This window comes from Sinohyriopsis cumingii, chromosome 14, assembly GCF_028554795.1.
Source record: "Sinohyriopsis cumingii isolate HCF-2022 chromosome 14, ASM2855479v2, whole genome shotgun sequence".
NCBI classification, from domain to species: Eukaryota; Metazoa; Mollusca; class Bivalvia; order Unionida; family Unionidae; genus Sinohyriopsis; species Sinohyriopsis cumingii.
This window is the reverse complement of record NC_142974.1, coordinates 50,430,721-50,457,370: the sequence shown is the minus strand read 5'-3', so window position 1 is coordinate 50,457,370 and position 26,650 is coordinate 50,430,721. Positions and strand designations below refer to the sequence as shown.

At 32.8% G+C, this 26,650-nt stretch overlaps 1 protein-coding gene and 1 long non-coding RNA gene across 2 annotated transcripts; both read right to left on the bottom strand.

The window, feature by feature from the left end:
• Positions 1-864: 864 nt before the first annotated feature.
• LOC149783775 (uncharacterized) lies at positions 865-1,934 on the bottom strand. The gene is made up of 3 exons (XR_016414065.1): positions 1,823-1,934; positions 1,500-1,541; positions 865-1,110 (listed from the first exon to the last, which is right to left on the bottom strand). It is a non-coding gene; the product is annotated as an uncharacterized LOC149783775 (long non-coding RNA).
• Positions 1,935-4,033: 2,099 nt separating this feature from the next.
• Positions 4,034-15,341, bottom strand: LOC149783774 (metalloprotease mig-17-like). Its single transcript, XM_089932907.1, has 10 exons — positions 15,323-15,341; positions 14,060-14,212; positions 13,694-13,766; positions 12,843-12,936; positions 12,219-12,296; positions 10,232-10,389; positions 8,069-8,112; positions 5,473-5,581; positions 4,577-4,747; positions 4,034-4,175 (listed from the first exon to the last, which is right to left on the bottom strand). The coding sequence occupies exons 1-10, from the start codon at positions 15,339-15,341 to the stop codon at positions 4,034-4,036; spliced, it is 1,041 nt and encodes a 346-aa protein (XP_089789033.1).
• Positions 15,342-26,650: the final 11,309 nt, after the last annotated feature.

Genomic DNA, 26,650 nt, shown 5'->3' with positions numbered 1-26,650 from the left:
GATTTTTTAAATAAATTTCATTTTACATAATATTGCAGTTTTGTTGTGGGAAAGAATTGGTTACCTCACATAATAATTACTGGTCATGTCATTTGAATGTAATATCACTTGGACATTGTAGTTTTCAATCTTCAAAGAATTATGTCAATGTTTTAAACTTTATATAGATTCTTTCTGTGCACGTACACGATTTTTCTTTTCTCTGGTCAGGTGAAGATTATATATTGCCTACATTGCATAGGTATTCATCTTGAATTACATTACTTTTCAAAGTTCAGAAGCTTGTATTTAAGAACGTGCCTGTTACATCATGTCATCAAGGGCACATAATAGTTTATTTTGTCAAGCGTAAACATTCATTTTTACCGAAGTTAATTAGTGTTTCGATCGTTATGTGTGTAGAGTTGTAAACGAATACGAATTATTAAAAAGCACCCAAGAAATGTATCGCCACCTTCTGCGAATGTTGTTTTAATGTGTTGAAAGGCATGGTATATTTGTACTATATACGGAAACAACTCTAAAGAAAACATGTGAACGTTCTTCGACAAATGACGAAAGAGGAAATACCGATCAGCCAAATAAAAAAATGACTGAGTATTTCTTGCCTATGCCGAGAGGAACTTTAGGCAGAATTGTAATTTGAAATGAAAGACGAAATAATAGCTCATTTGCGTCAGCTTGGTGTACGGACAAACTCCATCTAATTATTATAATGTTTTATTAAGTAGAGTTTATATTTAATTAATAATTCTAGCATTTACATCATAGTCGTTGGGTCAAAGATGTGTATAAAATTAAATTCATTTTCGGGAGGATTTTTATTTAAACATGATTTTGTTTACCTGTACTATTTGGATTTATATACGCATGTTGTATGCTATTAAGTCAAATGGTGCACAAATATGAATAATAGAATGATGTAATGAAGCACTACGTCTATTTTTATTAGACCAATTTATTATTCGTGCTTTCATTTTCAATCATATTAGGTATGAGATGTCAGTGGGGCAAACACAGCAACAGTTTATATGTACGTATTCTAAAACGGCAGTCCTACAGCTCGTTCAGCTACGCATATGGTTGAGTGAGGCACGCAGAGGCTTAGACCTGGAAAATGCAAGAGGTGGCTTCATTTACTGACATCCCGATATCTTGAGTGAAATGGAGAGATTTTCATATAAATTTATATGTGCAAAAGTGTCGCTTAATTATTGTTGGCATCATCATCATCGTGATCCTCATCATCACAATTAGAATTTTTATTATATAATCATAAAGACTAAACATTGTAGCATTCACTAATTAAAAACTGAATTATAAATTTAAGTTTCGTTTCATTAATAGTTCCTAGTGTATATTTTTATTGATTGTTTGCTCTTTAACTGAAGATCAATAAAGAAACGGTGTTATGGTCAGAATTACCGTATATTCCGAATGGTCTAAGCAGTGTTCAAACTTGCATCATAATAATTGCGACTTTAATAGGTTGTACTCACCTATTTTTAACCTTTTCGAACGCACCTTCCTTCAATGCACCACTACAAAAATCAAAAAGTGTATAATTGTGTATATGTGTTACCAAAAAGTAAACATGTATTCGTGGAACCTATATGCACCCAATTTGATTGTTACAAGGAAGGTATTTGTTACCTCACTAGTCAATATATAAGTGCGATCTATTGTAAAACAAAACGACTTAATTTGTGTCTACTTTGTTTTATATTTCGTTTCTTGATCACATTTAATCATAACATTGGAGGTCAGCCATAAAGTTAGAGAAAAAAAGAAGAAGAAGAAAAAGAAGGGAGAGAGAATTTACCATATTTTTTCCACATTCTGTTCCTCTTGCAGCATTCATATATTTTTTTCTTTTTTTCCCAGTTGCTGGCTCCGTACATCTCAATATATAACAAATATCTTCTGACACAGCCTTTAACAAAATGAAATGAATTGATAGCTCGATGGTACCTATTCAAACAGTCTCAAAAGAATAATTTGAATTGACTTATAATTCGATGTTGATTTCACTTCAAGCACAGTCAATGACGCAAATTGACATATAGTCCAAATTTTATTAGGACACGTAACTAACCAACAACAATCAGTATGATAGTTTTAACCTAATGATTGCAATACTGATAAAAACGGCTTGATTGCCGACCATAATATTATTATTGTCCTATTACATTTGGTTTCGTGAGAATTCGTTCACTGACGACGGCGCTGGACATCGAAGACCACTGCTCACAGATTTAAATGTGCTGTTAGCGAATCTCATTGCATCACTAAGCTAAGTAGGTTCCTGATATATTTCCTTCCTCATTTACATTTTAAAGAAATCCATTGGAATAATTAAAACTTAACTACATCCAGATTATCTTAATTTTATTAAGCAACGACTTGGAGAAAAATATAATATGAAAATTAGAAGAGGTTACCTTTTACTAACTCGAAATAGTTGGATTAAAAAAAAAAGTTGGATCAAACTAGCATATCCAGAATATACAGAAAGTAACAAATATCTGTATAGAATTGGCACGTTCAGACAACTCACAGGGTTGAATTCCTTTCTTCTCTTTTTAGTGATCGTTACAGTATGCTATATTCCTAGAATTCAAAGCAACAAGGTCAAAACACTCCGGGTAGCCATTTTGCTTAACTTGGAGTTCAAATTAGAATTAACACAATGAGAAAAATCCTAATTAATGAAACTCTCCTTAAATTAAAAACACCTAACTTCCGATTCTGCAACTCTCTAATAATCTTCTATGTTTGAAGGATAACAGTATGTACTGCGTATGTAAATTGTGTTAAATAATTCTCTAAATTTGATTAATAGCCTATGATGACTACTATAATATTGTAATATTCGGGATATAATTTGTGGTTACATAAAGTAACATAAAATGACAGATGTCGTTATGGACCATCCATTTCTAGGTCAATACAAATATTTTCCAGTATCAGCAACAAGCAATAAACTAGTTGAAACAATAAATATTAAGGTTTCATTCCTGTAGAAACAGCCATGTAAGGTTTTGTATACATAACGGTTTTTCTGTTTTATTTGTTTGCCTTGCCTATATTTTGTATTTGCCTTTGAAAAAGACTCATTAAAGAGTCTAAAGTGCTCAGACTAGTTAGATACTAGTTTACTAGTTTAACACTGTACGTTGTCTGTTTATTATATATATATATATATATATATATATATATATATATATATATATATATATATATATATATATATATCTGTGTGTGTGTGTGTTTGTGTGTGTGTGGCTGTGTGTGTATTGAAGACACTACAAATTTTCTAAACGAATTTTAAAAAAAACAGTTTTTAAAAATAGACCCAACAAAGTCCAATTTCAATTGACCTTCCACATCTTTCGTATAAGCGGACCATACATCCATGAAACTTCTAGTATTTGCAATAATGGAACGTTAATCCCCAAAAACCATTTCTGTTACTTTGCACATTACTGGCTAAAATCAGTAAGAAATGATCAAAGCGGTACTGTGGCATGCTATGCTGTCATTCGACCTATGACGGAAACTGAAAATTCAATCGTGTGTGTGTGTGTGTGTGGTTGTGGCTGTGGCTGTGTGTGTTTATTGAAGACACTACTACTTCTAATAATAATAACGATACTTCTATCACGAAAACTACCACTATTACTAATTTCCTATAGGAAATAGATGTCTTTCCCTTTGTCCTTTACTTTATATACATTTATTGATTCATCGCTTAGTTTGTATGGCATTTTTTTTAATATATTCCTGTCTGGCGTGTACGTATTCATTTAAGAGCAAAGACATTATCTCCAAATCACTGAAGCAATTATGTATACTAAGTACATTTTACACTATAATATGTAACCAGAAATGTACTAATGTACCGCTGAAACCTTTGCATATGGAGCAGGTGTTTAGGAAAGTTTATATCGCTTATAGCATTTTAACTATTACAAGGAGATGAGAATGTGAAAACGCACATGCAGATACACACGAACACAGTTGCACACAATATTCATAACCCGTAAAAGACAGATCCTGGTCCATAAACGATATAACATTGTTGATTAGGAGTGAACACATCCCCTGGCTGATTCTTCATAAACTGTGCCCATTCATTTACGTTGTAGACTATACCATTATGTTTCACGCATTCTCTGAAATAAGAAAATGTATTATTTGCTTTGAAAGATATAGATCAATAGATAATAAAGGCGGGTAGCTATAAAGATACCCACACCTTGTCCTCCTTACTAACCTACATATGTAATTTGTTGCACTAAGACAGAAAAACAGACGCACACATGTATTTTGGATACAATAAATGTCCATGCATACAGACCGACATCCATTGGAACACATATTTCCCGTTAATCTAACTTTTCTTTCGATTAATTATTCTAATATTCGTAATAATGGCTGAGGTATAGACCTACTGGTACATTAGAACATTGTATTCTTTCTAATTGATGCTAGTACAGTCAGTTATCCGCATGAACGAATTCTCAAACAAATGTGATTTCATAATGATACATGTCTCTATAAAAATGATACACACTTCTGTTTTAGTTCCTTCCTGAACGACTCCACAGAGCAATTAGAGAAACTCCAATAGTTTCTGATGTATGGTATGTCTTTGTTGAGATGTATAGTTTGGGAAGTCATAATAAACAAATCCTCAGACTTACAAGCTGTGGCGTCCCCTTCGCCGTCATGATGTGCTCCAAGACTAGAAATAAAAAGCAAATTAGTCGCATATCTTTAAACTGTATCCAGTGCAGCTTCGGCGGTATACATTGACTAAGAGTTAATATGTTATAGTCATTATACCGTCTGCAACATTTACTATATTAATATCATCAGTTAATTTTCCATAGTAAAAATCATTCCGTTTTCAGAAAACAAATATCTTTCTAATGTCCCTATTACCAGTTTAATAATCCTGCAAGGTGGGAGTGATCAATTAAATGCATTTGTACTTCTGATGTGTACGGTTTCTCATAAGCATTACTGTCATTTCTATGGCTTTAACTATATACTGTATGCGTTTTAAAGTCGTTATCCCTTCAGCGTCTCAAATTTATTTTTCATCAACATTGCGCATCTTATTGCAAAACTACTTGTTTTATTAATATTACATTTTCGACGTAGAAAGGAAAATAAAAAGAGACGAACATTCGACAGGAGCTACGACAGCAAGAAAGCTGAGAAACGTTCTCAAATTCGAAAAGTCAGTTGAATAGTTTACCTTACATCTTTTAGATGGATAGTTTAGTGAGTATTCCTAACTGTCCATATAATTCCGTGATCAGATGATACCGAAAATTCGGACTTAGACGGATGGTCATTGACAGTTGTACATGTAGAAATCAAGAGTCCAACACGATTCAGCATAATTGGCAAGTTAGTAGAGATAAATGCGGAAGATAAATAGGGCACCAAGAGTTGACTTACTTGTGTCCAAGTTCGTGTGTTGCTGTCTGCACTGTTTTAACATAATGACGTGATTCGATAACCGACGTTTTGGAACCCGTTTCACATACTTCTCCCAGAAAGCTCACACCTCAAAGAGAATGAAAAGAAATCATGTCATAATTACATTTTTAAAGGATACCGTTGAAACTCTATCCGGGATTCTGACCTGGAGGAGTAAAATATATTGATTATATTTATACACTAATCAATGTTTAATTTGTAGGCATTTATTATCTTGCTCGCAGTGGAATGGATTTTTTCATACATTACTCTCTATACATAGCGGAAAAAGGGCACACAAGTGTGTGAAATAGAAAGCTGAAGTCACATTGATTACGCTGGCATAAACAGACACACTTGTGTAGATGCCATGACTATATTACTGCCAATATTGATATATTTGGATCCATGAGGACAGAAATAGAACAAGCGACGTCCTTTTTTTTACAGACATTTGCTTATTTCAGAGATGACAATCTTAAGGAAGTGATCATGTTATATTACTTTTTAATGTTAACATTCAACGGAAATTCTACAAGGCAATAAATATCAATTTTTCTATACATTGTATGTTTAATTAAAAGAAATCAAGCAATCAGCATCCATCAGGGTGTGCTTCTACAATAATCGTTCATGATCATTCAAACAGTATCCAACCCAAGCTGACCGAAGATATACTTAACTTTCTGAACAAGTGATACTACCTTAAGGAAATACAAAACAAAATGGAGCAATACAGATAAGAAGCTCATATACCGCAGCTGTCACGTTCCTTCAAATTATTATAAGTACTCAGACCGTTATATGCCATAGTACTTATTTGCGAAGAGTCGGTCAGCGAGAAGATTTCATAACTTAGATTAAGGTTTCCCTCTATGATGATATAGCTATGCAGGGATAGCAGCATACAGTAAATATAATTCCGTACAACTAAAATGTTGGATGGAAAGACAATTATGCACAAAGGAGATAGAATAGCCTGATGTATTAGACAAATATATTTGCATAAAACCAAACACTGGAAACTACACTAATGCATGTAAAAAATTAATATATCTGTGGATAAAGGTATATTAAAAATAAAAAACAAATCTTCACGTCTTTGAACAAGGTGGCATAGGTTAACGTATTGAAAGCTTTCATACCGTTGCTTCAGACAAGCTATACAAAGTTTGTCAATAACAGCGAGAAAAAGATATTTTGGATAAGTAAAAAGAAAACGAAAGCAAAATTCTCTATATGTCAAGGACAGTGCGATAATCATCTTGCTATCTAAGATTAGATCTGACTGAGATTGAAAGTTATCAATATGTAAACGGATTTGTACAGAGTCGCAAGCTAAAATATTCGGACTGTATGACTAGGAAGAGGGATAAAAGATATGCTAAAAGCTGGTGATAAATATAAACATGCAGTGAACCATCTCTACACAAGTCTGTATATAAACCAACATACTCATCAGACTGGATAGATATTTGATATCTACCAATATACCTATCTATTTATCCGTGTGTGTGTGTGTGTGTGTGTGTGTACATTCAACAAATAACCAGACGAAATCACGAGGATCAACATAAGTTGTGTGCAATATGATAAAAGTAACAAAACCTGGAAGGAAAGTCTCTCCTTTTCTTAAGGAAGTGTGCGAACCATGCGAACTTAAGAATTGTATTATAATGTTCGTGCACAAAATAAAATGTAACAAATCGTATTTTGAAAACAAAGATTTTATTGGTGACAATGCATATATATATATATATATATATATATATATATATATATATATATATATATATATATATATATATATATATATATATATATATATATATAAAGTATGTGTAAGCAGTTAAAAGAATCTTGCATATATTTTGTTATTTACCATGGGTTGATTAGTTTTGGTAATCATTTGCATGAGTTATGCACTTAATATTGATTTTCTAAAATGTACGGCAAGTTAATAATAAAATTGATATCTTTCATTTTGGTTGCATAACATGTAATTTATAAGCGTCGTCGTGCCTTAAAGAAACGTATTTTACAAGTTACAAAAGTAATATTTAATATAAAAAAGGAAAAAATAATTTGGAAAACTGTAGGATTATTTGTTTGCGGTCCGATATGTTGTCCCATTATCCCATTAACAATCTTTTACGAAATAGTGAGGCTTCACTATATTATTTGCACTGTCACCTGGAGTTCAGTTAGAATAACGTATGAATTCATATGTCAAAAGTTAAATCAGTCTAACAAGACATCTTTTTGAACATCAAATGAAATCGGGGGACTTTTCAAGGCATGATGTTTGTTTTGAACATTAAAATCGAATTGTCAAGTTTATTTGTTGCTGTGTTACTATGCGTCTTGTTCAAAATGAAGGATTAAGACAAATTGAAAACTAGAAATGTTATATGTCATATGTGGCAACAAATAAGTTTGTATTTACTTAAATGTCCCATTGATTTGAATGATATTTTCTCTCAACATAAACCTTTATCACTGAAATGTATTAAACTTATTTGGTTTTACAAATTGTTTGTTATCATCGAGCGTATGTATTGGTGTGTGTACTTACCGCCAAGAAGATTGTTACTAGTGGAGTTGATGTACAATTCATGCCTAAAATAGCAATAATCATTATATGTCCTTGTACAATATATTTTATAACAGCATGAAATATATGTAATCCTCATTTACAAATAACACCTGACATTCATTTCATAGCGATGTATTAGATAAATTGTTATGCGTCATTTATTCACTGCTGTTAGCGATAAGACAGCTCTCTCTCTCTCTCTCTCACACACACACACACAAACAAACACACACACGATTGAATTTTCAGTTTCCCTCATAGGTCGAGAGATAGCATAGCATGCCACAGTACCGCTTTGATCATTTCTTACTGATTTTAGCCAGTAATGTGCTAAGTAACAGAAATGGTTTTTGGGATTAACGTTCCATTATTGCAAATACTAGAAGTTACATGGACGTATGGTCCGCTTATACGAAAGACGTGGAAGGTCAATTTAAATTGGACTTTGTTTGGTCTATTTTTAAAAACTGTTTTTTAAAATTCGTTTATAAAATGTGCATGGTCAGCTTATGTGAAACATTTCTATAGTCAACTTGTAACATACATGTTTAAAAAATGTGGGAAGTCTTCTGGTCAATTTTTTAAAACTTTTTTTGCAAACCTTTGTTGCTTATTCTAAAAAGCTATAGTTTTAAAATACTATATATTTTGAAAACGTTGATAACCTTTGTAATTCCATTTTTTCCATTCCTTACAAGGACAATAGTTGTATCATTCTTAGCTATTATGACACCTTTTAATTGAAATATCTAAAAGGTATATGAGGAATTTAAAAGGAAAAATTATATAAAGTTTAAAAAGGCAACGTCATGCAAATTATTGATTGATTTGATCGATTTACTTTTAAAAATTTGGAACTATATAAATAGGTTCCCATTTTTATTGTAGATACAACATCAATCGCATTTAAATAAATAGGTACACATTATCATAGGTGACAAGCGGAATAGAAATATAACTTTAATCTATTGATGCTAATAATCCAATGCGGAAAACAATATCACCTTTAATATATTTATTCCAGTTAATGCATTCCCTTGGGCGATATCTTTATTTTTCTGTCAAGGAACGAGGTTCTGTTTTAATTCGTTTTGTGCAACCAATATGATAAGCAACACTTTCAATATTACAGACGGTGTTTCTTAGATTCACCTCTTCCAAACAATTACTTTCTTTTCTAATTTATTTTATTAATTTTTCATCACTCACTAGGATAATTGCTGACCATGTTACATATCATCATAAATAGTTTTGGTTTTAAATTCTGAGATAAAACTCAGTTTCAGAATATAATAACTCCACTTCGTTGCCATGAGCTACTTTAAGTTTAATATAATAATCGTGCATGAGTACGTTTGACAGATTCAATCCATTTGCAGAAACAAGCTGGTCGATTAAGCAGTAATTTGGATTAAATACTATTAATTGGTACCGCCTGCCAATTAAATGTTTTTCATGTGCCAAAATCATATTGCCTGATTCTGAGAGTTTTATTTGACCTTAATAAATCCACATTAATTCATATTTCAGGTTTTCCATCGCTGTGCGGAATACGCTGTTACTCATTGCCGTGAAAGATCTTGATCATATTCATATTTAGACTGTGTCGTTATATTAGTATCAAGGTGATATAAGAAGTCATCGATTTCTTGTGGCTAAGTTCTAACAGCCTATTTACCGTCGTTGCATGTATACAAATATTTACATATGATTGTAGAATGTTATTGTGTATGACATTTCTCGTTCATTACACCAGGTACTAATTTACTACAGTTAAATTGCCGTTTAGATCCTGGCTGAATTTGACTTACTGTTTGCCTAGCCGGTATTTTATCTTGTGAAATCCGTTTAAAGATCGAAACAGGCAAAAACAACGGTGTTTATTTTCAAAGTTTAAGAATTTTGCCCATGGCCCTAGGTTTCTCAAACACTCGGGAAATAAGTCCCAAATCCACTCGTACCATCTATTATAACCGGAATAATACTGCAAAAAGCGTTAACGTCTGACCAGGGTTATTGTAACTATTATAGAACTGTCGCATATGGACAGAAGAGCCAAAACGTTGGTGTAGTGAATCTTATTCATCACTGGCACATTATTTTCCTCAAAGTTAGGGTTATCCACGTAATACATCTACTTACGTTGTAAAGAGCATTGCATGATCAAAGGCTAGTATTTGGTTCTCGCTGTACTGTTTTTCCCAGTCAGAGAGATCGTCAAGATATTTGTGTGCATCGATATATCTTTTCCCGTTTTCTGTAACCACCTGAGAACGATTGTGCGGAAAGAGGCCTTCATGCTTAAACAGAATAAGAAATAGGTGGATGTGATCCAGTTAATCCAAAAATTCAGCTGTGTTCTGAAGGCAAACTTGTAAGCAATTCAAAGCGATGTAGTGTTGCTTTATTCATTTGATAATTTTGTCTGAAAATATACACTACACTAGTGACATATAATAAGGAAAATAATGATGTATGTTTGTTTTTCGAATTTTTCCAATTACATGAGTACCCACCTGCTGTAAAAACAAAATCCTTGGCGAAAATATACAGAAAGAAAACAAATGCAACAGAGAGAGACAAATGAAGAAATTGAGATAAACTGCTGAACAATGAGATTCTTGTACATTACGCTTACATGCCATTAACTAATCAGACAGTAATCTTTTTGAATATTAGATACACATTGCATTAACACTTACCACACATGCACATGAGTCTTGCATCCATTATGTTATCATCAAGAAATACATACATATCATTGCAATACAAATAGATATATTGTTTCCGTTGTGTTTATGTGATACATAGATACATACATAGATACATACACAAATACAATCATACATGCATACATACATACATACATACATACATACATACATACATACATACATATATACATACATACATGCATGTGTTGTACACGCAATGAAAGAAATATATGGAGCTGCTAATCACACGCCCTATCTTTCTAAGTCTATCTTTATGTCTGCCTGTATATGTTTAACTGTGTTTGTGTCGCTGTTTCTCTATATCTGTGTATGTCTGTCTATCTTCTTTATACTCGAAACCTTTGCAACTTCTGTTTTATCTGGCCATAGTGATCTGAGAACGAAAGATGTATACATGCACACTCAAACAAAAGATTTTTCGATTTCTTTTATAAAGACGGGAGCTCAGCAGCATGCGAATAAAAAGTTTCGGTCATTTACTTGTATGCCTGCATAACTTACGTGATGTGCTCGATCAGTATTTGTCATATCTAGGAACACACTATATGTGTCTTTGATTATATCCACTTTGAAATTTAAGCCATAGGGATACCTGCCCCATTATTATAAAACAAGACAAATCATCATTACATATTAAATTTAAACCATATTTTGCTAAAATCATGAAAATGTTAAAATAGACACAAACTTTGAAAAATATATGTACAAGCTCCTTAATAGAAGAACGTTGCTAAATGAAACCGGGGAAATAAAAAGGTGTTTTATTCTCTACATATGACACTAAAAATTAAAACGTGTTTTGACACCGGAGTCAACCAGTAATGAATTCATGATGCTTTTAAAACAGTATCATAGTTCTATCACAGGTCTTTTCCTCTCTTCTCTTCTAAATAATGTAATTATCTTATGTTCCGTGTGACCGACATGCGGGCAAAAAGACTTTGGTCATAAATTTATGTGGATAATAAATAATGAGCTATTACATTTAAAAACTGTGCCACTCGTTTCATTTCGACCTCAAATCCATACCAACACCCATTTTTGAGATAAAACGTAATGTTTGGTATCACGGCGATTATTTGAAAATCATTGTCAGTGAATTGTGCACATGCCTTTATAGTTCATGCAAAGCATCACACTTTCCTATGCAGAAGAGAGCTTCTCGTTTGCTTTAGCCATACGTAGGTTATTCTAAGGATCACTTATATGGCAGATGCGTTGTCAACTTAAATTCATTACAATCGTTATCACCTCACATCATGTAGGCTGCAAATCAGAATATTGTATTTAATGTAATTCAGGAGTTACTTGAAATCATGTAATCACGAACAGAATATGCTCTATCAAAAATACTCAGTTGCGTGCAAGATTCCAGATTTAACCAAATTTCTTACCTGGAAAAATATAAATTGCTGAAGGATAACACTGATTGTTATTTTTGTATCTTCTATTGTTTTGAAGCGCAGGTTCACCTGTGACATAATACAAATAAACTCAGTGTTTATAATTTTCGATATCGACATCACAATGTACAAATGAAGCTTTGTTTTAAATTGTTACCAAATGAAGGTAAAATTTAGCATGCTTTATGGATAATATTAAAGATATGTGACTTCTTTCAGGATCTGAAAGGATACGGAAGGATGTATACTTGACTACGTTTCATCTTCACGCAGAACGTTCAATTCTATAGAGGAATATTAAAATGCTTTAAACCGGATAATATTAAAATAAATACATCGGCCATTTCAGATAGCTGGCAAGCACATTATGGTATGTTTATTATTATAACTGCCTTTGTTGATACTAAATTATCACATGATATTGTGGGACCTGTTTACTGTGGAGAGCGGATTAAATATGTGCATGGTTTGAGAATTTGTACCGTAATTACGTTAACAAATTCTTCAGGAATACCAAATTTGCAAACGCATCACTCGATTCCAAATCAACATTTAAGCTTTAACAAACATGCACTATGCAAAGTAAAGGAATGTGATTAAGAACCAATTACTTACGCCGTTGATAATGTGTGAGTAAGCTTCCCTTATCCTTCTTGCCACTTCATCCTGTTTATTTCGTGGATGAACATAATTTACCATCGATGAATATCTGGAAACAGAGATGAAATTTGTATCTATGTGCGCATACATGCATGCATTTGTACATGTTTAAATGTAAATGTGACTACAGAAAGTAACATATGACTTTCTTAAGTACCATATTTCTCAGCAAATAAATCTCTGTATTAAGTAACTTGCAGCAAAAAAATATGTGGTGCGTGATGACTTTAGCTACCCTATTCGATTCCTGAAATTTAAATGACAGAAATTATACATTTTTTTATTATCAAACTGGATACGTTCTTAATCTTAATTTCTAATTGCATTGATTATTAGCGAAATAAATAAATAGTACTTGCAACTGGTCGGAATTTGATTGGCTATTAATCAGCATGCTCGTATATATCGGCAATTGAAGAAATCGTATTGAGTCCACCTAGTCTACAAGGATATCTTTTACAGCAAATGAAATGGCTTTTGCATTGTTTTCATTTAAGCCAATAGTTTGCTATATCACTCAACAAACTTAATTTTACAACACTTGCTGTGATAGGAAGAAAATGAACCTTAAATATTGGTGGTAAGTAAGAACGCGGGTCTGTGAGAGAGAAACAATGGGTTCCAGATAATTATTTTTAGAGACATATATGTTCTTGTGTTTGTAAAGATTCTCTCTCACTCTCTTTCTCACTCTCTCTCTCTCTCTCTATACATACATACATACATACATACATACATACATACATACATACATGCATATATTTACAGAGAGAGACAGATGGTTTGTATGCACAGCGAGTACTTACAGATCCCATACACCTGAATCTATCAGAACAAACATCTTGACATAGTAGTCTTCCTTTAGCTGGCGAGTTGTATCTGCGGAAATAATTTGCAACGATAAAATATAATTTCTGGCACGCCGTCAATAATACGAATAATACAACTTTGCGTCATATATAGTAGAACATCAATGCAATTGTATTAACAATATTTTTAATGCAATTTATTATATTATGGTATACTATATCTATTTTTAGAAGGCATGTAATGTTTAAGAATATTTAAGGAACATATTAAAGTTTAACCCAATTTATCATTTCTGAAATGAGGCATAATACATGGCAATATCGAAGCATCATCTATATTTCATTTGCTATAACTGTTCTCACCTGTTAACCCTCTATCATGGAAATTTGCTACATTTCGAGATGCTAACCTAGGATCTGGGAGACGAAAATGCTTTTGGTTTTTTGTTCCATTGTAATGTCGGAGAAGAGATTTAAGTCCCTCTTGAAATTTTATCTCATTGATGATTGTTGCATCTGCAAGGTAAGAAAAATTCACATAAAAGACCAGTTTGGTAATTAATTATGTTTTTCAGCATTTTGTTTTGCTCTTTTTGATTATGCAAGTAAACCAAAGCTACTATGGATTTATACGATAGAGGAAAACAAGAGCTTTTAGCACAGATACATTTCATTACTTTCTCGCGACATATTTTCTTTCTAAATCTTGAGAAATAAATGACTAAACTGAAATTAATAGAACAGCTGCTGATCGATATTGCGTAATTTGAACTATACTAGATCGGTTATATTGAAATGGAATCGTTATATATATATATATATATATATATATATATATATATATATATATATATATATATATATATATATACTCCAAATTTAGTCAACCGTATTACTAATACTTGTACCCATTTGAAGTTTGCATTATAGCACACACAAAAAATCATGTGTCTGAATATGTTGTATTCCATAAATAATAAGAAATTGCAAACCTGTATTATCAACTAAGTTATCAAGTTGGAGATGTGTTTGATCGAGAAGAAGATATCGCTTGCCATTATCCGGAACGTCCAACAACTCTTTCGAGTTGACATCAGCCTCCTCGGGCCGTAGATCATAACTACTATCTCCTATTTGTATGTTTCCGTTCTAGGTGAGAATGAAAAATTGCAATATATATATATATATATATATATATATATATATATATATATATATATATATATATATATATATATATATATATTATTCAAATTACTTGTCTAAAACATTTCAATTATTCGGAAATTAGCTGTCGAAACAAGAACACCAATGCATAACTACTGCAATATCTCAACTGGGAAAAAATTATCAATGGAATTTCATTGCTACGACTTGAAAAACTTGATAGAAGAAAACGAGTATCAAATATACTAGATGAGACGTGATATCCTTTGTATATACTTCTTTGTTATCTACTTCATGCACAGGTCTGTAAGACACTGTGCTCTGTGTATACTATTCTCCATTCCACATGAGATATGCAGGTAAAAGAAGGTATGAAGAAATGATGTAATAATTATATTCAATAACGGAGGTTATTACTATACAGGGTAAATGTAATATTACCTGTAGATGTAAAATTACCTGAAATTGTGACCGACATATTGACTAAACGTTAGCAACCATATTGGCTGAAAATGTATTTAATATTGTCTGAAAGGCTGATGATAAAGCAGTTATTAACTTACAATCTTTAGTTGAACTATTTTATAACAGTTTAGCTATAGCAGAACCATTACATAAAGATGAATCTATATGTGGATACATTATCGAACCAATACCTAAAGCGATATAAAAACCAATTATTCAAAGAAGTGCTCTACTTAGTGTATATACCAAAGTACCAAAATAGAAAATGGGAAAATAAATACTTTAAGACAAAGATGCAATGGTAAATAAAAGAAAATATAAGACGACATGTTATAAGTCTGGTAAAAAGTCATAGTTTAAAACAAACAGTCCGGCTAACAATCTTCACTTCTTCCTGACTGTTCAATCAGGTTATGATTAAGACGCAGTTGTTGTCGGAATGATCTATCACAATAGCTTAGCAACATCGGTAACTGATAACATTGAGTATTCTAATTCCTTTTTATGAAGGACATAACTATTTGGATAGTCTTCGAAGCAACAGTGGCAATAGACAAAGAGTCCATGGTGAAATGCGCTTCCGGCAGAGTCAGCATAATATTATACGTTACATCAAATTTTCAAACAGTATTGGATTTAATTAGACTCAAACATACTAGAATTAGAGAAATCATTTTAAATGTTTAATGTTAAATATATTTTATGGATTATTTATCATCTAACCTCAATGTTACTTTAATCATTCTCAGACATTTAGGTAGAAGCAGAGTCATGCATTAAACAAAATCTTGCCTAGATTCCCTCACTGAAAATCACGATCAGACTTATGTTTTGGGGTAATATTTTACATTTCACAGTTGAAAATGCATTCTGGAGGATCACCGAGCTGCAGCTCAAAACCAAGACAATGTTGCAATTTCATCAGGTTAAATCTGTTTCTGTCCAACGTTTGACTAGTCGGTAGTCTAATATATTGTTCTTGAGCATGCCGTCAGTAGATCCTTGCCTGCTACTAAGCTGGTATAATAAACTCTGCTTTTGATATTCTTGCTGTAATCGATGCCGCACTTGTTTTGCTTGCAGCTATGCTACGGTGGTTGCTGCATCAGTGTAGTATGCTTATGAGGGCGTTTTCGTACACCGACCTAACTAGATAGACCGGGATTTAATTATATACCTCACCCAAATCACATGCATTTATTATTAAAAAGTATTTAGAAAATCAACCGAGGCTGTATCACAGTATAAGTCCATGCAATTACAATCTTCCATGATAATAATAAAACATTTTAAAACAAGAAAATATAATGAATTTAAACAGATTTCATTTTTTAATTTATATAATAATGGTACAAATAGGAATAAATCATTGTCAATATTCGCTATACGAAACAGTGTTGGGACAAAACCTGGAGCAAAACCATGTCTGAAATGTTGCAAAGGAGTAAAATCCAAAAACCAAATTTACATTGCTTGTCTTTTCATCATGGAGTTTTATGTTTATCATCAAAGTAGGAAAGGCAAGAAATATTCATTCGATGAACAAACGTTACAACCAACGAATTATTCTGAATGTTATATTTTTGCCTGCATTTGCAAGTCAATTATATTTATTTTATGACAAAGAAATTAGCTTTATCATAATCTTATGCTGAAGGTTTAAAAATGAAATGAATTCAAATTCCAACGTGAACAAAAAGGTTGCGAATGTTAGAGTTATTAAGTTATCCCTCTGAATAACCAAGAACCAGGAATGCTCAACCAGACCTTGAACAATAAGACCCATTTCTAAATCCAGCTGTGGAGCAACTAAAATCAATGGCGAAAGAAGATATTCATGAGCATAGATACGCGCGTCAATCAGCAAATTACGAAGGTTACCTAATGAACAACCTCAATCAAACATGTACGTACGAGCGACTATGAATTAAATCTTATAATTTCTCCCAGAAAAAAATTAGAAAATAACTATTGTATCAAATATTAGCTGAATTGACCCTTTGAATTGACATTGCCGCTACGGAACAATATAATCACTCCCGCTGCAAATTAACTGTAGAACAAATTTAATCCTGGCGAGGATTAATTAATTCATCTTGGAAACCCAAAGCATGGGGACGTCCTAGATTGCACGAACACATGAGTGATTATGTGAAAATTTTTCACAAGAGCATAAATTAACAGTCAAGGTTAATATAAAATAATGCCTAATGACAGTGGTAATTGAATCAAGTACTTGGCAAAAACTATAGCCCTGATTTGATCGTAAACCAATGTTTCTTCTCTCAATGCCTTTATCGACAAGGTAAACGAAATAATCAAAATATAACATGAGTTATACGTGAATATTTTCTCTGAATATGTGCTATTGTATATCCGAAAATTCGATATCATCATCATCATCATCATATCATCATCATCATCATCATCATCATCATCATCATCAATCCACCAACCCAAAAGGTCATTGGGGCACGATAGTTGACTAAATAATCAATTCTCGCAATTTTTCTCTGTTCTCTGCTGCCCTTTTGGAATCTACAAACCCCATGCCTGCCCATTCTTTAATGTTGTCTGCTTTATACTAGCCCACTCTGTAATCAACATTAAAACCAAAGACAATAAATGCTTTATCTGTGCGATAGACTCGTGCCTACATGCTGCCAAGAATCATTCCCACCAGTCTAGTAAATATGAACAATAGTTGAATAAGATGATAACCAGGCCTCTGAAGGCTTCAATGGAAACCAGATCCAGAACAAACTTGAGCAACTTAATAATAGTTACATCGCAATTTTCATGTATGACAAACGGTTTCATGGCATTGTAATATCCGATTCCGATTATGTCCTTGAATTGACGATGATGCATGCAGAAGAAATATTCTTTTGCAAGAAAGACAGATTGGAAACAATAATGATGCGATGAAAAAGGATAATAAACCCAACTACTAACAACAACTAATACCAATCAATCAGTATGTGTTGGTCAAAAACACATCCGCTATCTCTGCTCCAGAAAACAAACGAAAAGTAAATTCAATTCCTTTTCTGCGATGTGTGCAACGGTTATCAACGTATGCCGCATATGATACACACATCGAGTATTGAGTATCTGTCAGTAAGAAAATTCAGTAGATCACGATGCCTAAACCCGGTAAACCATAAACAAATACTTTCAATATATTCATACGTTTTTCGTTCCAAATTTGAGTCCTTAAACATAACCAAATTGTCCAGGGTCGTCTGCTTAGACAATAGAGCGACATTAAGGATCAAAGAGCTTTGTTAAAAAAGCATCTAGATTTGCACATATTATCGTTCCTTGTGACCAGTTTTTCTTCGGAATCACCTGTGATTTATCTTTAAACAGAGTATTAAAACCTTCTTCATTATTAAATGACTAAGAACGCGAACGAAAATGTTAACAACTTCGAATTGAAGTTGATTACGAAAAGGCTTTGGTGGATCGATGTTGTAATTACATTTGAAAGGTTTTGACGTTTATATGTAAATAACATTTTACAAAAGAAACATTGTTGCAATGTATATTCAAATGTCACTTCTAATGAAGAATTTGTTTTTGCGGGGATGACACAATTGGGTCATTTAATGGCGTATTTCTTCCCGCGATTTCAGAGAACCATGCTAGGTTGCTACAACCTAACATGTTTGGTGGCGACCATCGTAAACGAACACGAATACTAGAAGATAGATCCTTATCCACAAAGGTTCTCGAAGAAAGCGATATAGTAGATTCAGATAAAGACGGACCTGGTGTATGTGAGAGTTAAAAACGTGATTGTACTAGTATATGTATGAGAAAAACAAGTTGCGGTGATTGGTTTGTAAATTGTATGTTTCAAGCGGTATAAACGCAGCAGCAAAACACGATATAGTGGAGTTGAAATACTCATAACGGCTTTCTCAATGGCAGCACGTTTTGTCTTTGCAACAGGAAGGAGTAGAAAAAAATGGAATCTTCAGAGCGTATGGAAAATTGCGATCGAACCCAGTATCCTGCTTAAATATTAATTTTCTGGTAAATATTTATTAAACAAATGTCTTGTATAAACATTCACGTGGTCGTATTATTAAAATAGCATTAGATTAATATAATTAAGTTCGTTTGGGACCAGCACAACATACATTTCATTTGTAAATTTAACAGTCCTATGTCAGCTTTCTAACACACATTTTCAAAGGCCTTAAAACAGTTCTAATCCTGTATAGGCAACATTATGGGAACTAATTGTGGCTACAGGTGCTGGGCACACTCTGTTCATCGTAATATAATAATACTTACGATTACTCTGTCGCATTTGTGATTTGCTCTTTTCGCACATCTTACGGTCATAAATGCCCCATTCTCCTTGTCCTGATAGTAAGCAACATCCTTTTTAAATGAATGAGTCCAACGTTAGAATGAAATGTAATCATTACAATAAGTATATAATTAAGTGAGTATTTAGGTTGATAGAGATGTTAATTGACTACATTTAGTTGGTTGCATCAGTCGGTAATTTAATGCACCCGTGACTGGGTAGGTAATTTAATGCACCCGTGACTGGGTAGGGAACAAATGATTGATTATGTATATTAATTATTAGATGATTAGGTTGTTGGTATTTAGCACAATAGGCAAAAGGTATATAAAAGGAAACGTGTGATAAAAAGCTGATGTTAAATGTGAGTAGATAGATAGTGTTTGAATTTTAAAACTGGAAAATATGCATTTAAAAATGTACATATGACTTCATAAAGAAACTGATCAGATTCTGGCTCAAAAATATAGGTGCCTCTGGGGGGGGGGAATATGTGAATATGAAGTAATACTGTGCCTGGATCGATGATATATATATATTATATTATTATAAGCTGCACATATAAAGATAATTTAATTTCAGAAGAAAATTAAAACGGAAGAAGAGATAACTGTTTGCCACACTTTACTCAACCAAAGTTGAATCAGACCTTCAAGAAGCAGTTTTTCAGACGCAGACGTCTTTTGCAAGTAACATGGATGACCAGAAATATGCAGATATTGTAAGGTGCATGTGTTTGCAACAAAGACAAAGAATTATACATATTGATCTTACGCGACATATGTAAACAAATGAAGAAGACTAAGACAAAAGTATCAAATGTTTAATGAGAACATCTGTAAAGATAGCGTTTGCTGAAGAAGGAAATGTTTTACAAAAAATAATTTAAGGTTTTATTAGCAACGGCACACGACAGAAATGATGAAATGTAAAATGCTTTCTTGTCAAGGAGAATGTGCATGGTATAACATGCAATTAGGATCCATCAAATGGTATTATTACGTGAAAATAAAAGAAATTTAAAACGGTGAAGGAAGCGTATAAGCTAGACGTCAGTGCATTGGAACATACAAATCTTCGATGTTCATAAACAGAACGATTTTTCATGATATAAAAAACGTAACATAAACAGGGCGCTAAAGGTTAAATAAATATACCATGTATGTCACTTGAACCTGTATTGATGAGAAATCCAGAAACAAAAAACGGGTGTACAAAAATACATCACAAATGGCACATATACAAAACGTGATAGGATGCCTACAAAATCAGCAATACTCTTCTATTGTAATAACTTTGATCACCAACGTAATGAAACGTAACTAGATTTTAACATAAAGAATAACACAAACAAACCGTTATTGTGTAAAGGACCTCAGTATGGTCGCTGATACTGAGGATTCAATAAAGGCTAATTGGTAGACATATATGTTTTTTCAATCGTAAGGACAGTTAAAATGTTTTGAATTTCATTCAAGCTTGATATTCCTGAGATTTATGCAGATATATCATCAGTTGTGTCGTAGACATATTTTCCACAGTTAACAACTTCAAATTACCCTTATAAGGGAGCTAGATAAGAAATAAAACATAATCAGGTGATAAGAGAAGAATTTGTATATATTATATATGAAGTCATACATGTATAATGTGCTTCTTTTCAGATCCTATGTTATCTATCACCCTAATTATGCTGCAATTTACCTATTTGTAAATAAGCATTATCCTCTTATTTAAATATTGATGCTTTATATATAAGAATCGTTTGCGGAGATGCGAATGCTGTTGTTGTTGTAGGGTTTAACGCCATTTTTCAGCACACGATAGGCTATACATGGTGGCCAGTATTAATGGTGGAAGAAGAACCCGGGAAAACACCGGAAAGAACCAACGACCCTAGAGAAGCTCCTGGCAAGCTTTCTCACATACCCACATTAGCTGAATCCGAGACTCGAACCTTCACAGACAGAGGTGAGATGGCAATGATCCGTAACGGAGAGCGCTTTAGACCTCTCGGCCACTCGGGGCCCCGAGATTCGAATGCACTGATTGTGTTGGTGTCAACACATTATGTTTGAATCGAGACCTATCATCTATGTTTGCAATATTTGAACATCTGCGTCAGTTTCAGCTACATTACAACGATTTAAAGAGCAAAGAAATCGGTCAGTCACAACTTAAAAATAATGTGTTTGTCTTAAATCAAGATTTTTTATGTTAAATAATAAATACGTGTCAGACAAAGTAATCACATTTGAAGGAGATAACTGAAAAGGAGAAGGGAAACAATCAAGAAGAAGTTAGAAATGTTTGTAAATGCTTCTCAAATACTCAAAATCAATGTCAATATAGAAACACAAATGGTAACTCCAACAATAAAGCCATTAGCAACTCAACAATTTGGAAGTTTACAAATTTAACTAGAAGATGAATATATGATCTCATATGAAAGTTGATTTTGTATGGATTTTCTATCATTGAAACTATATGTATCCATACCTGCACCGATTTCTTATTTGATAGACAAATAATGATAAATAATATATATATATATATATATATATATATATATATATATATATATATATATATATATATATATATATATATATATATTAAAATAACAACTAAAGATAAATACCGGTAATCGGGAAACGTTGAAAATTATTCATAGTGGATGAATAGTGCACCACTTTATTGATCTTGATGCAATTGTACTTCAACGGTTTTTCCTGTTCTTGTTGCAGGAATAAATTTGCTTCACTTTTGTAAAATCTAACTGAACAACACTGTGTCATAACGACGGTATTCGCTGTATTATTACGACTGCATAGTCTTAAACTAACTAACATAAAGAAGAAACACGAAAGGTTTTGGATATCATAGAAGTTATAATGAAAACTTAAGAGGAACATGCATTACTGTGAATATAATCAAATGTAATCCAAGAACATTTCATCACATGTTCAATAGAAAAGAGTTCTAAATGAATTTCAGATCTCGCTTGCTCTGTTGTACGAATATCATTGAACATAGCAAAATGTCAACAGTCTTGATGTATCGGAATGGCATTGTCCCGAACACCTTTGACCAATGATATTAGATATAGTGAATAGCCGATGAGGAATTTAACATTTTCATACATATTTTAATCAATATTTCCTCTCAAATACAACCTGAAAACAAAACTAAATATATGTGGTGACTGATGTTAAAATAAGAAATGGGAATAAATTATATATCCACTTGTACGTTCTTATACGCACACCATACAGCTGTACTTAGCAATATTTTCCTACTTCATCATGGTCTCAACACCTCCCTCTTTCTTTTCGCAATAAATCCCTAAATCGCAACACATACCCTCATGTCTTGATCATGCAATTCCATATTACCCAAAAGCCTTTTTAATAGCGAATAACAGTAATCTACAGTCATGCACCAAATGCTCAAGTCACGCTATAGACATATGCAACAGTTTGTATATTTTGTTGCATCTTCAAAGCTTATGTGGAATATGATGCCGTTTTGATTTAATTTCTTGTCTAGGTGATTTCATGTATTTGCCAAACTTTAACACCTTCGCTACTTCTTTGCTCCAAACTCTTGTATCCTACATGCAGACTAATATCCATCACAATAAAAAATGGAATGTCTTCGCATATTACTTGGCCATAATATGGTTGACCTTGCGTTCATGTATGCAGCTTTAAAATGAGTCTTTAAGTGTAATCATTATAATCATGCTTTCCCTTATTTCTATGACTCAATGCTTCAGAACGGATACATTTTAAATTTTAAAAAAATCTAAGAGTATATGCGATTTTTCGCATCTTTTAAATAATTGTTTTTTTTTAAATATTTGCAAATTTCCACCCCAGTATCTAATTAGTCTGTACTTATGATTAAGAAACCTATTGAAATTTGGAAAGCTTAAACCACGTTTTTCCAAATCATTTATCACGATCTGTGGTCTTATTGTTTGCACAACCCTTCTCTCGATAACAGTCAGTAAAAAAAAATTTGCTTAACCATCATTTGATGTTTGTCACTAACGTATAATAATTCAAAATCGTCAGTTACTTGCATTAATAGTTTTACTTAGGATATCTTGCAGGATTCAGTTATCGCTGTATGAATAGATGTTTTGGTTTTTCATTATATACTTCAGTAGAATTAACTGTAATTATGTATGTTATCATCCAATGGATGATTCATTAAAAACAATATTCTGTTCAATTATTTTTAACAGAATATAAGCCATTTTCTGATTACTTCCAAATGTGGCACTGATTTAACTTCTTTCCCTTTATAGTTTTCTATCTATGAAAAGGTAACCAAGACCTAAACTTTATTTACTAACCACAAATATAATTCATAATATTAACAGATAATCCTTTGACCATATTTATATCAATGCAAAATTTGTAATTCAATGAGAGCTTACCTCCTTTTCCAAAGTTGTTACTTTTCTCAGGATTGAATGATCGTCTTTCATCTTTTCCACAAAGTAGATCTCAGCATTTGGATCAATCTCATAGTTCCTTTTTAAGTTTAAAGTCAGATCATGTGATCCTCTCCTGAGATGAATGGTCAACAGATAAGGGAGGTCGGTATCACCGAATATCCTCTTATCGGTCTGGAATCTCGGGGTCATGTCTTTCAACCAGACTGTTTCCGAGCTTGTAGGTGCTGGCCAAACGTAGATTAGATAATGTTTGAGAATACAAAGTCAGCAAACAAATGAACGCGCAACCCATTGAAATAGTTTTTCAACTAGCAGTTACTTTTCGATAATCAATATCAGAATAAATAAACAAATAAACGAGTTGAAAAGTCTGCGCTTTGGAATTTTATTTTAGTAATCAAGGTTTCTGAGTGTCTATATACTTTAATAAGACTTTAATGAGAGCAAATGCTCAAGCAATTAAATAATTTCAGTTTTTAATATAGCACTTATGTTCCGGAATTACCTTTCTTTTGTAACATAATGACACCTCCATTGTAATATTTGATGTTGGCGATTTCAAAAAGTGCTATTCAAATCGTCTCCTTTTTAAAATTCATACTCAGTAAATCAGCGTTTGCTATCGCAGCTATATGTCGCTGAAAATAGACTGTGAATGATGGAGACATAGTTGTAGCGCCCATTACAACATCACCGTACACCATCTACAGCCTTTTAGAATTGCATGAAGTCTGACGGGTTACTGAGGCAATTGCAGCTATGTCAAAAGCTTCAAACTTCTTTGAAATCTCTCAAAACCAAATATCGCGATATTGCCAGATTGATTTTGCTCCCAAAAAGCCTTGGAAAACCATCGACCTGCGAACCCATTAATACCTGATAAATTGCAGAAACATGATATCCTCATACAGAATAGGTATTATGAAAAGCTGGCTGCTTAATTATGTTGGTAAAAATGGTATCTAAAGTTTGGAAAAAGCAGCGAAAGACGCATTGCAGTCACCCCGTTCAGAATGGAAGATTCCATATCCTGACTGCAAATGTTGTATAAATTAGCATTTTCATCATACTAGGTAAAACATATTGAATTCAACTGAACAAACTAACTTAAGAGCGTGAAATCTGTACTGAAACAGGCACACTCGTATCGAGCAACTGAGAGAGGTGCATATATTGTACCGATCGCGTATCTGACACAAATGCAATTCTCTTAAAAGATGAACCTCAACCAGACTAAATACCATGCTTGCATCCACTGACGGTGCAATACATTCTTGTTAAATGTGTTTATTTCCACTCTGTTAATCATAGTTGCTTTGACTTGAAGGGCATGAAGAAAATATATGTTTTACAGCCAAAAATCAAGGAAGTTTTGAGAGATTACGGTTTATATAACCATTTTGGACTATATGTTTCAAGGATTTTACTCGTACGTCTTTTTATTTATAGTTTGCAGAATTGTAATGCCTGTACGTCTAATCTTTTATCTTCCCATATTTCCTGTTTGTATTTATTAAGAAGGTTCTATCTTCCTAACTTTTTGTGCAATTAATTGGACAGTTTTTGCAAAGCAAATTAATATTTACCAAATAACTTGGGGTCACTTGTAACGATCAAGGAAGAGATTTATTTAATTTTCTGAATTGTATAATGCGGTGTATAGACGTTGCAATATCAGAAATGTTTCCAAAGACATTATAATTATATTAGTTCTAAAATTTGTAAAATAGAAAAGAATAAGATGTCGAGATTAGTACCTGAGTGAATATAAGGCAGGAGTCCAAGGAGCAAAATAAGGAGACGTGTGTTCATTCTCATCTCAATGGCTGACTGGCGTCTGTAGAAATACTCAACGTTTTGCCACTATCATCGTGCCATATAAATCTAGTTATTATATAAGATTCAGTGGGCGTTAACTGTGAAGTTAAGAAGAACTTTCCTTTTGACACGTGTCGATTTTCCTTAGGTTTAATAATGTGAATGTTTCGAAAACTTGTATATTCGAAGAAATACCAAGTGGAACTGGTTTATATCCAGCAGGTGTTATAGTAATCCGCGATAAGTGGTTATATATGTCTGGACATGTGCTTTTAGGAGGCGATTCTTTTAGTTATTGAATAAATAAATGCAAGTCACCGATTGTCTAGCTTGTTGCAGAATTTAGCCGTGAATTTAGTCCATGATTATTGATGTGGTCAAGAATATTTTAAAATAAAAATAGGTTGACTCTTAGCAAACAAACAAGGAAAATTCGTGTTATTACGGGATATTTAGTAATTTTAATTTTTTTAAAATTATCATATACCATTTATCTTCGAGGATAAGTTATATACTTAATTATAAGTCCTGATTTGGATTCTTTGCTTTCCTGTCTATTTTTGTGTTTCATTTTAAGAATCGAATTGTATGTACGTGTTTGTGAAAGTAAAATCCCCTGGTCGTTTGTTAGGCTAGTACATTTTGCTGCTGAGACCCTCCTCCTATGTCTGTATGTCTGTCTGTATCTCCCCGATGTAACGAAATACTTATC